The sequence below is a fragment of the Mus caroli genome, unplaced genomic scaffold (assembly GCF_978045245.1).
Source record: "Mus caroli unplaced genomic scaffold, Mus_caroli_1 scaffold_9, whole genome shotgun sequence".
In the NCBI taxonomy this organism is placed as follows: Eukaryota; Metazoa; Chordata; class Mammalia; order Rodentia; family Muridae; genus Mus; species Mus caroli.
In genome coordinates, this window is record NW_028227264.1 from 65,300,098 (window position 1) to 65,317,827 (window position 17,730).

The 17,730-nt window shown below is 42.7% G+C and overlaps 1 protein-coding gene across 1 annotated transcript in view; it reads right to left on the bottom strand.

Annotated features, from left to right (window-relative positions):
• Positions 1–17,730, bottom strand: part of Reep3 (receptor accessory protein 3) — a 90,643-nt gene that overhangs the window by 43,700 nt on the left and 29,213 nt on the right. Inside the window, exon 2 of the mRNA XM_021173853.3 lies at positions 12,185–12,257. Within this exon, the coding sequence (XP_021029512.1) occupies positions 12,185–12,257 (73 nt within the window). The remainder of the gene's footprint in view (positions 1–12,184; positions 12,258–17,730) is intronic.

A 17,730-nucleotide genomic window follows, 5' to 3' on the forward strand; every position in this document is an offset into this window, starting at 1 on the left:
TAAAAGACCAGAGCTACTTGGATGTGGACAATCGATGAAGGTCTCTTCCCAAGGAGAAAGTCTGGGGCTGTGTACAGAACTCAGTTAAGACCCATGACCTCTGCTTTTAGGAGCTACAGGCAAAGTTCAAGGTCACCCTTGGCTGACTTTCACACCAGTCCAGGCTGTTGGAGTTCCCCTGGTCCCCAGATACATAAAATCTGCTGAAGTCAGATCTTCATTGGAAAGAAACCTGCTGGAATGTCTGGAAGCCATTATGATTCTGCGATACACAGATTTCTCACCCCCGCCTCTATCTGTGGGCTCTGGGTAGCCTTCCGTACTTCACTTGCAGAGTCAGGATAAGTGGGTTTTGTTTGTTTGTTTGTTTGTGTCTTTAAAAGTGATTTGTTTTGTTTTACTTAAACCATTCCATTTGCTAACAGGAGGACCTAACTGAAGCTAAAGCATACTTCAGTGTATTTGGGACTCCTAAGCAGTATCCTTCTCCTTTCCCGACATCCCGTGATGCTTTCCCTGTATCCTCCACGCTAGACCAGGTTGGTGGGAAAGACTTGACTGGGCTTAGCGGGAATTTTCAGGAACAGCTCCGGCTTTCCCATTCTTTAAGAACCTTCTGCAGTGTCATGTCAGTCTTCCTGACAATCTGAACCCTCCAGCCACAAGCTATGGACTTGGAGTCTAAAACCACAGAAGATCGTCAGTATCTTAGCATTCAAAAATAGGTGCTGGTATCTGTGTAGAAGGAAAAAAAGTGACTGCCTAATTAATGTGACCTTCAGCTGAAAAGAAAAAAAGTCAGTTGCAGATGATATAATTAGGAACTGTCTCATTAAAAAAATTAAAAGATGTATTTTCATTTTACAACTATATTTATTTTTTCAGTGTGTATGTGTCCTCCGTGTCCCGCATGCACGCAGGGGGTTGTGAGCGGCCACCTAGGTGCTGAAGACCAAGCCTGGGTCTTCTGTAAGAGCAGCAAGGGCTCTGAACTTGAGTCATCTCTCCAGCCAGTCCCCATAGATCTTAGATTTCAAAAAGAAACAACTTAGCCGGGCGTGGTGGCGCACGCTTTTAATCCCAGCACTCGGGAGGCAGAGGCAGGCGGATTTCTGAGTTCGAGGCCAGCCTGGTCTACAAAGTGAGTTCCAGGACAGCCAGAGCTATAAAGAGAAACCCTGTTTCGAAAAAACAAAAAAACAAACAAAAAAAAAAACAACTTTTCTGTAATAAAATGTCTAAGCAGTCCAGTGCTTTCTGCACGCTGACATTTAGCACATCTGGCCCGAGCTGCTTCTCTCTTCCTGTTTGTCAATCCTGGGCTAATCTTCTCTCCACATTTCCTCTTGCAAGTGTTGTTGTCATTCTGAGGTAGGGGCTACTTCTAGTCGAACTCAGGATTCTTCCGCCTCCGCCTGCCCTCGATGAGACATAGGCACACACCATTACATCTGGGGAGTGCTGTTGTTTTATTATGCTTGTGCAAGTGAATAGCTGTTAGGAATACTAATTCCCTGGATTTTATTCTTTTGCTTTATTGTTTAATTTATTCTACTTCCCTTACAGAGCAAGCTCACTAGATATCACAGGCTTTCTTCAAATTCCTGACCCTCCTGCTCTGGCCTCCGGAGTGTGGGGATTACAGATGTGCACCACGAGGCATAGCTTCAAAGGCACAGGCACCCACCACACACATACACACACACACACATTATATATAAAAACTTTGGTAGTCTATATTTCATTTTTTTAAGTGCTTCAAAGCTATCAACCAAAAATTAGAAACTGTGACGTTTATTACCATTTCAGATTTGTAATCAGTTGACTACACACTTGTATTCTCTCTCTGAATCTGATGATCTGTTTTCTACTGGTGGGGAAGTTATGGGTTCTGAACAGAGCTGGTGGGGGGCCAGGAAGGCTGAACACTGGCTGCCTTAGAATATATTTCTCCCTGAAGTAAGGGTGGAGGCAGCTGGGTGGTTTTTTTTTTTTTTTTTTTTTTTTGGTAGTTGGAGCTTTTGTGATTTTAAACTATTCCATCACTAGGGATTAGGGTGGAGGTGGCTAGGACTCTCTCCAACTTCTTAGTAACATTTCCTTTAATGGAAACGACCGTTTCTGTCTCTGCTTTTAAGTCCATTTACACTGACACTACAGTTGGCAATGAAATGTCCTGCCCCCCTTCCCCCCTGTATGAGTGGAAGTCTGGCCCAGCCTCTAGGTGTAGTGTGGCTGCAGGGACTTCTCCATCGCTGTTTCCCAAGCACTTTCACTGGGAGCCAGACAAGGCTGCAGCTCCAGGAGCGTGGGAAAGCTCAATTTACTTCACAAAGGCCAAGAGTTTCACTAATTGGCATTCTAAATCTGTAGGAGAAACTATCTTGGGTCCTCTGCTGAGAGCAGTTACTGTTCTTAACCTCCAAGCCAACTCACTGGCTCCAGTTACAGAATCTGCTTAGGTTGTAGCTGTGGTAATGACCCCACAGTGGTCATGAAATTGTTTTTAGAAAGCTTGTGCATAAGACATTTGATTATGACAATACCAATGATGTCAACAACATGCATATATATATATATATATATATATATATATATATACACACACACACACACACACACACACACATACACACACACACATATATATCTTTATGTAAACATATCTACCTATCTATCTATATATTGACATGGCCTATGCGTAAGTACATCTGACACATCAAAATCAGGTTTGTAAATAACTTTCACATAATTCAAATAGATTTAATTCACTGAAGGATAAAAGGCTGTCCCACATTTATTGACACTGACTTAATAATTGATAAAGTAGGGCGATGGTAGTGTACCCCTTTAGTCCCAGCACTAGGGAGGTAGAGGCAGGAAGATCTTTGTGAGCTTGAGGCCGGCCTGATCTACAGAGTGGGTTCTAGGACAGCCAGGGCTACATGGAGAAACCCTGTCTGGAAAAACAGAACAAACCAACCAAACCAAACCAACCAAGCAACCAAACAAAAAAACAAACAAAAAAATGGACTGCGGCGTGGGCTCAGTGGCAGAGTTCTTGTCTAGCGTGTTTGAGTCCATGGGTTTGAGCCTCAGCCCTGCAAAAGTAATACAAATAGGCAAGCAAACAAAAACCTAGCTTCGTATGCTTGTGGTTATGCCCATGTTTAGTCCTAATACTTGAAGGCAGAGGCAAGCATGGCTCTTGTGATTTTCAGGCCAGCCTGGTCTACACAGTGAGTTCCAGGACAAGCAGGACTATACAGCGAGACTCATATCAAAAGCAAAACAAAACAAAACAACCCCAAAACAAAACTTAAAACTAAAGATATTCATTCTAGCAGCTAATACTCAATTTAAAAATAATTTTTAAGAGCTGAAAAAGTAGCATGTGTTGCTTTAGACCCATTTTCTATCAAATCAGACTTAATACGTGAATGCTAATAATGTGACTTATTTGATACTACAGAAGAGTGGTTCTCAGCCTTCCCAATGCTGAGACCCTTTAATACAGTCCCTCATGTTGTGGTGACCCCACAACCATACAATTATTTTCATTGCTACTTCATAACTGTAATCTTGCTACTGTTATGAATCACACTGTAAATATCTGACAGGCAGGATATCTGATATGTGACCCTTGTGAAAGGGTCTTGACCCAGAGGTTGGGAACCATTGTCATAGTATTTGGATGCAGAGTAATAGAATAATTCACCAACAACGCCAGCCATCACCAAGCCAATTTGAAAATCTGGGTATAGATGTTAGAATGTGTGTGTGTCTGTGTTTGTGTGTCTGTATGTGTGTGCATGCACATGCTAGTGTGCTTGTGGAAGGTAGAGAGAGCTGGGGGGAGCTGGTGCTCTCCTTCCATAAAGTGGGTCCCAGAAAGAGAACCCAGGCTGCCGGGCACAGTGGTTGAGTGTCTTTTCTTTTTTTTTTTTTTTTTTTTTTTTTTTTTTTGGTTTTTTGAGACAGGGTTTCTCTGTATAGCCCTGGCTGTCCTGGAACTCACTTTGTAGACCAGGCTGGCCTCGAACTCAGAAATCCGCCTGCCTCTGCCTCCCAAGTGCTGGGATTAAAGGCGTGCGCCACCACCGCCCGGCAAGTGTCTTTTCAAGGTGAACCTTTTGTAACAACCTATTGTCTAAAAGTAAGTACTAAACATAGATCAGGCTGTGCCTGGTGGTACATGCCTATTGTTTCTGCTACTTGGGAGATTAAGGCAGGAGGATCAGAGTTTGAGGCTAGCCTGGACAACATTTTAGGGGATCACACTTCCCCTCCTCGCCAAAAGTGTCCAATCAGAATGTAAACAAACAGATAAGCATGTGGCTGATAAAAACTAATTTTCTTAAAAAAAAAAAAAAAGCTCACCTTAATCAATAAACTTAAAAAAAAAGATTAATTAATTTATTCTATGTAAATGAGTACACGGTCTCTGTCTTCAGACACACCAGAAGAAGACTTCAGATCCCATTATAGATGGTTGTGAGCCACCATGTTGTTGCTGGGAATTGAACTCAGGACTCCTGGAAGAACCACCATTGTTCTTAACCACGGAGCCATCTCTCCAGCCCCATCAATAAACTTTCCATCCTGAAATCTTGGAACCAAATGAGGTATCACTATAGTTGTTGTGATATTGAGTGTTATGTTCAAATCCAGAGCTTCGTCCACACCAGGAAGACATTCTAACAATACGCTCGCTACATCCTTTCCCTGGGATGAACCTTTGGACTCCCATCATGAGGTACCCAGAACACTTGTGTAGGTCAGTGGAAATCCGTGCTTCCTTTACCAGGCAGAGGGTGCTGGGAAGGAGTAACACAGCTCTTTAGTATGATTCTCCCTTTAGCCCTCACCCTAAAACTACAGACAGCTTCAGTTGTCACTGAATGACAGGTACTCCAGAGCGAGGCCCTGGTCTGTATGCTCATTCCTAACACCCCCACAGTCAGTGAAAAATGAGGTCACGCTGGAAACTCAACAGAGGACTAGAGTCATTGCTGGGCCTTTTAATAAGTCATCTCCCAAAGGCCTGTCCCTCCTTTGTTCCTTGTTCACAGTAAATCCCAGGCCCAAATGTCTGATTTTAACTTTCAAGTACTGTTTAGCCAGTCTTTCCTTGCTGCACTCTCCAGTATTCTTAGAATAAGAAAACCAGTTTCCTAGAAAAGCTACAGCAATTACACACGACTTGGAAGTAAACACTCTCATATTTTGGAATCTTTAAGATGTATGAGCCTGGAAAACTTTGCAAAAACCCTATTAAATCTCCAGTAAGCTTGCATTTCAATTACTGCAAGGCTGTGAGCATCTAAGTAGGCCATATCAGCCACACCATACAGGAAATTATATCCCAGGAAAGCTCTGCTTTAAAAATAGGCAAAGGAAGAAAGGAACGCTGCCAAAACACACAGAGCTCTCCCGTTTGTTTTGATTTGCACACGGCATCTGTTTTATCAGGTGCAACCTGCCATTTGCAGGCTTTGGGGGAATGGTAGTAGTTAGGGAGGGAAGAAGTAAATTAGTCCAAAATGTTTGCTTTCAGACCATGCTTTTGAAGTAGATATCAGCAGAATTTAGGTCAGGACTAACTATCACAAAGACGCTGGGTTTGGGGATAAGCGTTGAGAATGGGCTTGTACATGCCCTAACCTGGCAGAATCCAAGCTGAGGAAACAGACTGGTCCTCCAGGAACACATACAGGCTCTCGCAAGCACAATGTAGCATTCTGCAAGCACCGAGAAGCCAGCTTTTCTGTCTTACAAGTTCATTTATTCAAAAGTTCTGACTAATTACTTTATACCAACTATGTTCTAGGTATCGAATAGTACAATTAAAGTAGCCAAACCCTTCCTATGGTAGGAGACAGACATTAAGGGATACAGTACTACCGGGCAGCATAAAATGATATTGAGATCAGAACATACACATGCAAAGAGGTTTACTACTGCTAAGAAACTTCCACAGGAAAAAAAAATAAAGTGAGTCTACAGATCTGCCAAACATGGCAGGACCAGTTTAAACAGGATGGCTCTATTTGGTGAAATTCAGGTGAACACAAGAACACTGTATTAATGTCCTGCTCTCAGAGAAAATAAGGGCTATTAAGATTTTTTTTTCCTCTTCCAATTTTTTACAGGACTTTCAAATACTTTCTAATTTTTTTTTCTTGTTTTTTTGACTCAGGGTTGCTCTGTGTAGCCCTGGCTGTCCTAGAACTGGCTCTGTAGACCTGGCTGGCCTCCAACTCAGAGATCTGCCTGCCTCTGCCTCCTGAGCATTGGGATTAAGCCAGGGCCAGTCCTATGGAAATTTCTGGTTGTGAGCCTAGCCTTTAATGGGTGAGCCATCTCTCCAGTCCCTATCAAAAAATTTTAACCTCTCAGTTCACGGTTGATCTGAGAGCTTCGAGGTCCTGCCTCAATGCCCTGTTATAAAATAGCCAAATCACTGTGGCCCCCAAAGTGTAATTAATCCCAAGAATGGTCACTGGCCGGTAATGAAAGCTGCCCCAATGTTTATGTGAAGTTAGAATGTCACCTATGTTAAAAAAAATTTAGATATTTATTTCCATTATTTTACGGGTATGAATGTTTTGTCTGATGTGTACTGTATGCCTGCCTGGTGCTCTTGGAGTTCAGCTGTAGTTACTGACTCTCTTGGAATGGAATCAGGGATATGAGCTATTGACAGAATCTAGGTCGTCTGCGATATCATGTGACTTCTCTCCGGTTCCATCACCTTTGCTTTTAAAAACAGGAGCACTGTTGGGGTTGGGTGTGGTGTGTACTCCCTTTTGTCCCAGTACCTGGGACACAGAGGCAGGTGGATCTCTATGAGTTCAAGGCCAGTCAGGTGTACACAGAAAGTTCTAGGGCAGCCAGAGCTACACAGAGCTCCCTGTCTCAACAACAACAACAACAACAACAACAACAACAACAACAACAACAACAACAATGGCAGCACGGTAGAACAGAGTGATTAGAAACCCAGGAGCTCTGGTGTGGACCCATGCTGTCCTACAAGGTCCTCCAGTGTGGTCTCCCTTTCCCCAGCATGGAACCTGCTTGCTCAAGGGTAGAGCTTCCTGCTCATTTGTCCTGCCACGCCTACTGTTGGACCCTGTCACTTTGCTGCTTGGAGGCGCACACGTGTTCGTCCTGCTACTGGACCCTGAGTTACTTGGCGGGAAATCGGGTTCCCTCCCCCTTCCTTTATAACTGAGTGTCTGGAAATAGTAAAATTGAGCTTTGATCAGAATGTTGTCTTAGCTACATTTCTTTCTCTCGCCGCCTAGCCCCTCTTCTCTTCCAGGTTTCCAAAATGCCTTTCCAGGCTAGAACCCAGGTTGTGATCTGCTGGCCGGACACAACACTCCAGGGTGAATGGACAGCAAACACGAGTCTGGATATTATTGGGGTTGGCGGAATGCTGCCTCCTTTCCTGGGAATAGATCCCTGTTTTAATTCCTACAAATTTTAAGTATATTAGGCTATATGAGAAAGAGAAAATAAGGCGGCAGATGGAATTAAGGCCAAGGATCAGACAACCTTGGGGGGTGGGCCCAGTCGTTCATGAAGGACCATACAAGAGGAAGGAGGAGGCAGAAGGCTAAAAGCCCAGTGCTGGCGGTATCCAAAGATCTCAGCCCTGAGCTCTTGGCTGCAAAGACACAGGGACTGAGCCTCAAGCCAAGGAATGTGGGCAGCTTCCAGGTCTGAACGACAGAGCTTCCACGGGAATCAGAGCCTTCGGAGGGAACACAGCCAAGTGGATCCATTCTACATTTCTGAACTCTAGGGATGTCTGGGATTAAATATTTTTGTGGCTTTCCATCTAGAGTAGTGTGGTGGCTGGGATGAGCAGCAACTCGACATGGTGATATGCAGGAGTGCTCTGAAGTTTGTGGGGAGTAGTTAAGTACTCATCCCTCATTCCAGGGAATGCACACACTGCACCTCAAGCTTGGTTTCTCAGAGTCTTGCTGTTAGACGAGTGAGTGATGGAGGTCTTCAATGATGTATTCTATTCCTTCCTGGTTTTGTTGTGCCAGGAAGCATTCGTGAACCTCAAAAGGCCACCAAGCAGCCGTTTCCCATGTAAGAACATTAGGGTCTCTTTATTACAAGCTTGGGCTCTCTTCCAACCAACCCTGACACAGCAGGACGGGAAGGGAAAGTGGAGCAGCCTCAACCCTCAGCAGGACAAGGTTTTATAGGAAATGGAAGTAAGGGAGGGGGTGTCTATCCTGGCAAGTATCTAACTGAATGTCTACTGTAAGTCCACAGGTGGGTGCTCTGAGGTAAGACAATCACAGTCTGAAAGTGCATCTGAAACAATCAGATTAATCTTTGATTAACTGTTGTTGGAAGTAGCTAGGGAGGAACTCAGGTCGTGGACTAGCTGAGCTGTGGTATGTGGGTGTAGCTTGGGTTCTGTTGCAGATCAAAAATCTCAGGTTTGTTTGTTTGTTTTCCCCTTTACGATAGAGGCCGGTCCCAAGATGGAGTAGGTTTGGCCTCCCAGTTCAGTACCTGTTCACTTTTCTTACTCACTGTATTTTCAAAACAGGAGTTTTGAATTTAATGGATTCTCTTATGCAGGCTAAGTTATTTTTAGCACATGAAGGAGAATTAAAATTTCAGAAGCATGTTATCTCTAATTGTCTTACATGTTCAAATAACCCAATAATAAAAATCTGAGTGTGTTATTAAGGGAATAAAACAGATGAAGTTACATTTTCAAGTGGAGCTGAGTGTGGGGACACATGCCTTTGATCTTAGCACTTGGAATAGAGAGACAGGAGGATCAGGTGTTTAAGGCCAGCCTCAGCTAGCTACTTAGTGAGTTAGAGGCCAGTTTAGGCTACTTGAAACCATGTTTCTAAAAGAAAGGAAAGGAAAAGAAAAGAAGAGAAAAGGAAAGGAGAGGAAAGGATAACACAAAAACCCTGATGCATAGTGGAAGCAGAGTAATCATTGTTTTATAATTAGATCAACCTCTAACTATCCATTTTTTTTAGTATTCATTTATACGTATAGGTAATTTATTTATGCTTCCCTAATACTTTTATATTCTTATTGCTGTCCATTTAGCTTGCTCTTTGGTCTGCCTATCTACCTACCCTCCTATCTGCTTACCTATTTGTCTTTATTTATCTATCTATCTATCTATCTATCTATTATATATGTATGTATCTATTATGTATGTGTGTATGTATCTGTATGTATGTATCTACCTGTCTAGTATGTATGTATGTATGCATGTATGTATGTATCTACCCATCTATGTATATATGTATCTGTATCTATCTACACATCTATCCATCTATCTCCCTCTACCTACTTACTTATCCATCCATCCATCTGCGATACTGAGTCTGTGTCTATCTACCCACCTACCTATCTGCCTGCTCATCTCCTTGTCAATCTACCTGGGACAGGGCATCTATCTATCTGGCTGTCTACCTATCTATTTTCTATTTGAGACACATAGAGTCTCTTCATTCTGTAGTCCAGGCTAACCTCAAGTCTTCAGTGATTCTCCTGCCTCATCTTCCAGAGTGCTAGGACTGCAGGCCTGGGCTTCTACAACGGGCCCTGGAATGCTTTAAAGGTGAGATGAGCCCATAGCTGAAAGACATACCACCCAGTTCTTCAACCGTACAGTTAGCTAGAATCAGAGAAAGATCCCACTGAGTACACACTATAAAGGAGCTTCCATTTATTAAGGTCTGGCCAGTAGTATACCCCATGGCTCATAGTCTCATGCACTTTACAGATGAGGGGTTATTCATACACTTTTGCCATTGGAAAAAGGATTCTAAGTAGAGAATTACACAGTAGAGCGAGCAGTATTTCACGTCCATTGAAATGAATAATAATCAGTGTTACACTCATATGTCTCTGGGGTTTTGCATCTTTGTTTTACTAGGGGCTCATTTCCATTGTATTTTTACAACAGTAATGGTAAATGACTTCCAGGGGAAACAAAACCAAACCGGTTCATCCCCAGGACCACAAAACACAAAGCAAACATAACCAAACAGGTCCTTCACCACAGGCAGCTTGAGAAATGCTGGAAACGGAAAGCAAGTGTTGTTTTAAAAACTAATATAAGCCAGTAGCATAACACGGCACTTGAAATATTTATTACGGCACCTATTGAAATATGCCCCTTCAAGCTACTTATAAAATGAATTTAAATTAGTATGACTTAACACGCTTCCATGTCTTAAGACTATTTTCCCAGTCCTGGATCCAAGAGATCTGTATCATAAAAGGATTTAAAAACTCCAGAGCTCACCCAACTAACTTCTTCACCTCTCATAAAAAATGTATCCCACCATTATAACTGCGGTGTGTAGGTCTATGCGTACGTGCAGGTCATTACAAAAACTGGCCTTATATGAAAGAGAAATGTGACTACAAATGTTGAATAGGTTCATTATGAAAGTTTCAGCTACTGGCTCTATGCAACCTCAAATACCTGTAGAGAGACTCAAGAATCAAGCCTGGATTTCTGATCTTTGTGATCACACACCGGGCTGGATGGCAAGGCTGCCATCCAAAGTCCTTACAAAGAGCCACAGTTATACACCTCCGAGAGCCCAAAACAGGCACTTAGACAGATGCTCACACGGGCATGTCCATGCCAGCGTTATTCGTAAGAGCCAAAAGACAGAAGCAGAACAATTCAGACGTCTGTCAGCGGATGAGCAGATAAACAAGCCATTGTTTGGTTTCACCAATACAATGGAGCACTGTTCCAACCATCAGGACCCACTGAACACAGGGAACACTGAAACATGCAAAAACACAGATGGACCTAGAACACAGCTCGGCAGCCGAGAGAAGCCAATCCCAACAGGTCACACTCACTCTAAGATTCCATTTAAGGGAACTCTCCAGGGAAAAGTGGGTGGGGGAGGGGCAGACGCCTAATGGGCCTCCATTTCATTTTAGATGGAGGAGAGCTGGAAAGAGAATGGTGTCTGTTGTCTGCCAGGCAACTGTGCAAGTTCTAAGTGCAATCAGATTGCTCGTTTTTGAAATGGATATTCTGGCTCCCTCAAACAGATTTTTTTTTTTTAAAGTGCCACAGTTATTGATGTGAGTTATCTCAGTACTGGGTGCTTATTTCTTTTGATTAACTGCCCAAGGTACACATTTGTTATTGTCTGGAAATGTACTCCGCCAAAACAGAAAACTACGCCAGGACTCGCCAGCAAGGAAGTGTATGCTAATACTCTGTTATACTCGGTGGAGGGTGGAGGAAGCGCTAGCTGGCTGGTGTAAGGGCCTGAGTTCAGAGCCCCCAAACAACACAAAATGGGTGCAGTGGCACATGCCTGAACTGGGGAGACTGGCAAGAAAACCCTAGGCTCTTTGGCTCCTTAGCCTAACTGTACCAGTTACCTACAGGTTCCCAGAGAGAAGACATCTACCTTCAGCCTCCATATGCATGTGCACCAAGGTGTACACACATACACAGACACACACACATACACAGACACACACACACAGCAAAAACAAAATTAAAAAAAAATTCATTATGAGAAAAGTTAGGGGGCTGGAGAGATGGCTTAGCGGTTAAGAGCACAGGTTGCCCTTCCAGAGGTCCTGAGTTCAAATCCCAGCAACCACATGGTGGCTCACAACCATCCCTAATGAGATCTGACACCCTCTTCTGATGTGTCTGAAGACAGCTACAGTGCACTTATATATAATAATTAATAAATCTTTAAAAAAACAGAGAGAAAAGTTAGCTTCAAACCTGCAATAGTCAACATGAATGGGGTAGGGACATGTTCAATCAAAAGTGCCACGAAAGAGGAGGCAACAGTGCATCTGTAAAATCGCAAAGCTGAAAAACTACAACCTTTCCTCCAATGCACCTTAAGCAGGCACACAAACCTCAGTCCACTGTGACTCAGGCCATTAGGAGCCCTGTGTCACTGCTCTTGGGAACTCTGAGCTCCAGGTGCCAGTGGTCAATGGAGGCCATTTGAAGCTTCACTGTCAGTTAACAATGCCATTTTAAAAAAATGGTTATTTCCACAACAACACTCCAGTATCACCTTTCAACCAAACCCATCAATCTAACTCTAAAACTGCAGCGCTTTCAAGGTTTGTGCTCACACCACATGAAAATCACGGAAGCTTTACTTACGTATTCCTTGACATTTTTCGTCTTCACGGCTTTGTAGGAATAGTACGCCGGATAGAGCATTCCAAACACCAGCCTGAAAAGAAAAATCCTGTTAATTCGATACAGCGGTGCTTCTAACAGTTCAAGATTTGACTCAGGAAATGTATTAGGATGGTAACATTCAGATGCAAAAAGGCCATTTTAATGAATTAGATACCAGCTTCATGGTAATAAAAACTTTGCTTTTGGGGGGAAAAAGGCTTTTTTTTTTTGTTTGTTTGTTTTTGAGACAGGGTTTCTCTGTGCAGTTCTGGCTGTCCTGGAACTCACTGTGTAGAAACCAGGTTGGCCTCGAACTCAGAAATCCACCTGCCTCTGCCTCCCAAGTGCTGGGACTAAAGGTGTGCGCCACCACTGCCCAGCAAAAAAAGGCTTTTAAAGTAAAGACAGCCAGAACTGCACAGAGAAACCAAAATAAGGAAAAAAAAAATGTATCTTTTTCTCATCACCTCACCAAATTATATATTATATATATATTTTTTTTCCCGAAGAACATTAAAAAAAGAAAATAAAAAAATCAAAGGTAAAAATCGTCCCATCTCTGGCAGCTGGAGAGAATCCCACTTTTATTATTATAGAAAGTTCACAATCTTTCATCTGTAGATAGCAAACTTAACGCACACACATATAATGTTGTGGGTAAAAAAAAAAAAAAATCTTCACACTTCAAACTACCAGCTGGATCAGCACTGGCTTTTACAGATGACAGACTGTGAGGCAGTACTCAGTATTAGTAACGATATACATTAAAATAACTAGGCATGAGGTGGGGCTGGATCTGAGAGAACTCAAGAGGGAAAAACAGGTGGTGTGTGTGTGTGTGTGTGTGTGTGTGTGTGTGTGTGTGTGAAACAGGATCAAAATACACTGTACACGTGTGTGAAATTCTCAAATATCTGTCAAATATAACTCTAAGCACCTAAAAAATTAAATTACCAACGGGACTCGATTGCATTTATTAAGGTTAGCAAGGACACAGGGAAAGAATAGACAGATATGTCACAAAAGAAAACTCTTTCCAGTTAACATCTGCATTCCCAATGCGATGCTTGTCCTTGAAGGCCAAGGACAAGCAATAATCAGTACGGTTATTCCCAATGTCGCAGATTCCCACAATATTTACCAACGTTGGTTACTCTCTCCGCAAACGGTTCTCTGAAATTACACCTCCTGAAGTAACCTTCACCTACTTCAACATACCTCCAGAGAGATGACTTCATTCTCTGTTCTTACGTAATCAAATCCTATCTGATGGAAAATTATGCCAGATAAAAAGAAGATAAAAATCACTATGATGATAATATTAATATTATTAATGGAAATTAATAATCTAACAATATCTGAGTTAGTACTGATTTTTTTCAAGCGCTTACTAGTATTTTTCCCCCCAGACAGGGTTTCACGGTGTAGCCCTGGCTTTCCTGTAATTCACTCCATGGCCCAGGCTGTCTCACACTTAAAGGTCCACACACACTGCCGCCAATACCCAGTGTTATTTGGATTATTTTAAATAGCTGCTTTATCTTATAGTTAAGTTTTACAGAAAAGTTAGGAAGTATACAAATAATTTCTATATATTCCATACAGCGCCCCCTCTGCCCCCATTATTATCTTACATTGGGAGCCCAGGCTTCCTTCATTTTCACATAGCAGCAGATATCCTAGGCTCCAGGTTCCCAGCAAGCACAGCACACTGTGCTCATACGACTTCACAGCTCTCTCTAGCCTGGACATTTTGTACTTTCCTTGATGCTAAGGTCATTATGACAGCTTTGAGTACCGGTCAAGTGTACGGTAGGAGGCTTCTCTATCCAGATTTGATGTTCTTCTCACTATTAGCCAGAGGTATGGGTTTTGTGGAAGAAACCACAAAGGCCAGGTAACATTGTTATCATGCTCTATCCAGGGCACATATTATCAACAGAAATCAGTGTCTGTGTTAACCTTGATCCGTTTTCTGTTATGTCAGATTTTGCCACTGTAAAATTTTGTTTTGTTTCTTAAGATGGAGGTCTTGCTATGCAGCCCAGGCTGGTGTTGAGCTTGTAATCTTAGGCCTCTGCCTCTAACTCCCAAGTGGCCATGTTAGATAGATGTGTGCTATCATTCCTGGCTAAGACAAGTCTATTTTTCTTTCTTTTAAAATATTTTTTTTAAAGTGTGTGCATATGTGTGTAGGTGGACATAAGTAAAGATGTCCCACTCAAGTGGGAAAAAGGCACTGTGACCTCTGGAGCTAGAGTTATAGGAGGTTGTGAGTCACCTGACGTGGGCGCTGGGGACCAAATTTGGGTCCTTTGCAAGAGCAGAAATGGCTTGTGACTGCTGAACCACCTTTTTAGCCTGCCTTTCTTTTCTCTTGTGGTACAGTGGATAGAACCTGAGGCCTTTTGCAAGTTCTCCAGCACTGAGCTATAGTCCTGGTTGATGAGTCTGTCTTTCTCTGAGTAAATATTTACATCTCTATTTTTAGTTTGCCCACAGCTTTTATTTTATATGTGTTTGTTTTGAGACGGTGCTTTCCTGGTGGTTTCCTTCGGCCTTGGTTTGTGGCTTCATGTCCCCAGGTCAGAAGAGAAATGGCAAGTTCTCTCCTGCTGGGGATTTTATCTTCAGCAACTATAAATGACACACTGACAATCTCTGCCTTACCTAGCAACAGAACCTGGTGATTGCCACCTACCAGAAGAACTGACTCCCAGTCTCTGGTTCTGGGGATTTTAGCCTTACCACAGAGCCCAGGGATTTTAGAATACAATCAAACTCCCTGGAGCATTGACGACAACTATCTAAGGGTAAAGCAGAACTCAATTCCCAGGACAGCCATTTGCCAGTCCTCACAGTGCACACGAGGAACAATCCTGTGACTGTATTTTAAATAGTCACATGCGCACACTGCACCCGCGGTGCCTTTCACTCTGGATTCTGCACACCACCAAGGCGTTGTCTTTCACACTGCCACAGAATCCAGGATCACCAGGGTGGAACTCACTGAGGCTATCCTCTGCACGGGTCTGTCACATCCTACCCTTAGACCATCCAGTCTGTCCCCCCAGGCCTGTTGGTTTGTCCTTGGTGACAGTAGATGTGCCGATTTGCCTGCTTTATTTTTTAATCTTATGAGATTGAAAGGGGCAGAAAGGCAGCTTAACTTGTTACCATGTCTGATGCTCTGAATGTGATTTCCAGAATCTAACCTGGTAGAAGGAGAGAAATGGCTTCAATGAGTTGTGCTCTGATCTCACACTCTCACTGTCACACACACACACACACACACACACACACACACACACACACACAGAGTAAAAGAAAAAATATACCAACAAAAAAAAAAAAAACTCATGGCCAATAATACACTGGGCTCATGCCATCCAGCTGACATTTTGGCCATCCCAACGTGCTCCTTGGCATGCCAGCAGGGGACTTTCTAATGGATATGCCACACCACTGTGCTCAGGGATGTCCCTTGCAGACCAGCCTCTGTGGGAACTCCTCAAAATATAATTGAAGACCACTTCCTCATACAAACCATCTGCTCCATCCCAGACTCTCACTATGCCTCCAGCATTTCCACTCTGGTCCTGAGCATAGATATAGCTTCCTGCCTGCAATTCATAGCGCCCTAGCTCTTTCTCCCTGAACTCTTCCTTTTCTTTCTGCTTTATTCTTTCTTAATTAAGTCACACACTTCCTCCGAAGCGTCTACCTTTTAATATAGAACATTTGAATTATGGACATTCTGAATTTTATGGAAAATCTTGGCCAGACTTTAGTCATCCTGTATTTAGTTCAATAATTAGACAGTGTAATGTATTATTTAGTATACACTTGGCTTCCAAAGCAGATACTTTTCACAAATATAGTAAAAATTTGGTATTGATGCTCTGTCTACAGATGTTTTGCCCTTATTTTTGTTTGTTTGTGACAGGGTCTCATTATGTGGACCAGGCTGGCCTCGAATTTAGATACCAGTTTGCCTCTACCTCTGGAGTGCCTGGGATTAAAGGTGCCCGACTTGCTCTTATTCCTTAACCTCTACATTGGACAGAATAATCAAACAAACAAGTAGATTATCCTGAACACCTCTTCTTTGAAGTAACAAAAACCAATATTGCTTCTCGTTTGCAACTTGGGCAAAGAGTCGATGTCTTTATAAATAGTGGGGTGGGTTTTAAGGACTGAGCCTCTGTTAACCTCACGAGTTATTGTCCAATGTGAATACGAAAGTGACTTATTAGGAACACGAGTGATGTTTTCTAGGGGTTGTTTTGAAGGGAGGTGTTATTTCCTTAATGAGTGGGGTCTACTGTTAATGGCTGTAACCTGGGAGGTCGGGCATGGAGCCAAGGCATGGGGAGTTATAAAATGAAACTACATTTTAGGAGACCACCTACAAGAGCAACTTAAGCTTTACAAAGGGAATATTTACTCCATATAAAATTCACGTAGAAATTTGATTTAAAAAAAAAGTTATATAGGCAAAAAGAAATAGTTACTCATTTCCTCTCCGTCTTATTGCCACCGAAGGAGTGAAAACTTGGCCAAAATATTCAAGATAGCCCACACCTCCAGTAAGGCAAAGTGGCCCCTTCAATTGTGTGAACTGAAAAATGGACATGGTTAAATACCCCCCCCCCACACACACACACACTGTTTAGAAGGGAACACCATTATATTTAATTTACCAATACAATAATATATAAAAATAAACATTGAATTGAAAGGATATTACTTTTAGTTATCCATAATGGTGCACACTTATAATCCTAGCACTTGAGAGGCTGAGGCAGGAGGATTACTGAAAGTTTAAGGCCAGCCTGGGCTATCAGTCTCAAAAAACACAATAACCAAACCAGCCAAACAAGCATTAAAGTAAACTTTAGATTGATTTTATGCATGAGTGTTTTGCTTTCGGGTCTGTTGGTGTTCTGTGTGTGCTGTCTGGTACCCTTAGAGGTCAGAGGAGGACATTAGGTTCCCTGGGGTGCAGCTAGGGCTGGTTGCGAGCTGCTGTGAAGGTGGTGAGAATTGAACCTGAGTCCTCTGCAAGAGCAACAGGAGCTCTTAACTGTTTTTTTGTTGTTGTCGTTGTTTTGTTTTGAGACAGGGTTTCTCTGTATAGCCCTGGCTGTCCTGGAACTCACTTCGTAGACCAGGGAACTCAGAAATCCACCTGCCTCTGCCTCCCGAGTGCTGGGATTAAAGGCATGTGCCACCACGCCCGGCGCTCTTAACTGTTAAGCCAACTTTCTAGGCCCCGAAGTAGTCATTTTAAAAATAGGATAAACAGGGACTGGAGAGATATTTCGGTGGTTAGGAGCATTGTCTGCTCTTATAAGAGGACCCAGGTTTAGTTCTCGCGCCCCCACATGGTTCCAGGCACACATGTGGCATTCAGGTAGGTAAAATACTTATACCCATAAAATAAATCTAAAATAATTTAAAAAGTAGAGTAAACATATGGATTAAAGTAGTCATGCCTAGAAAATAAGACCAATAAATACTAT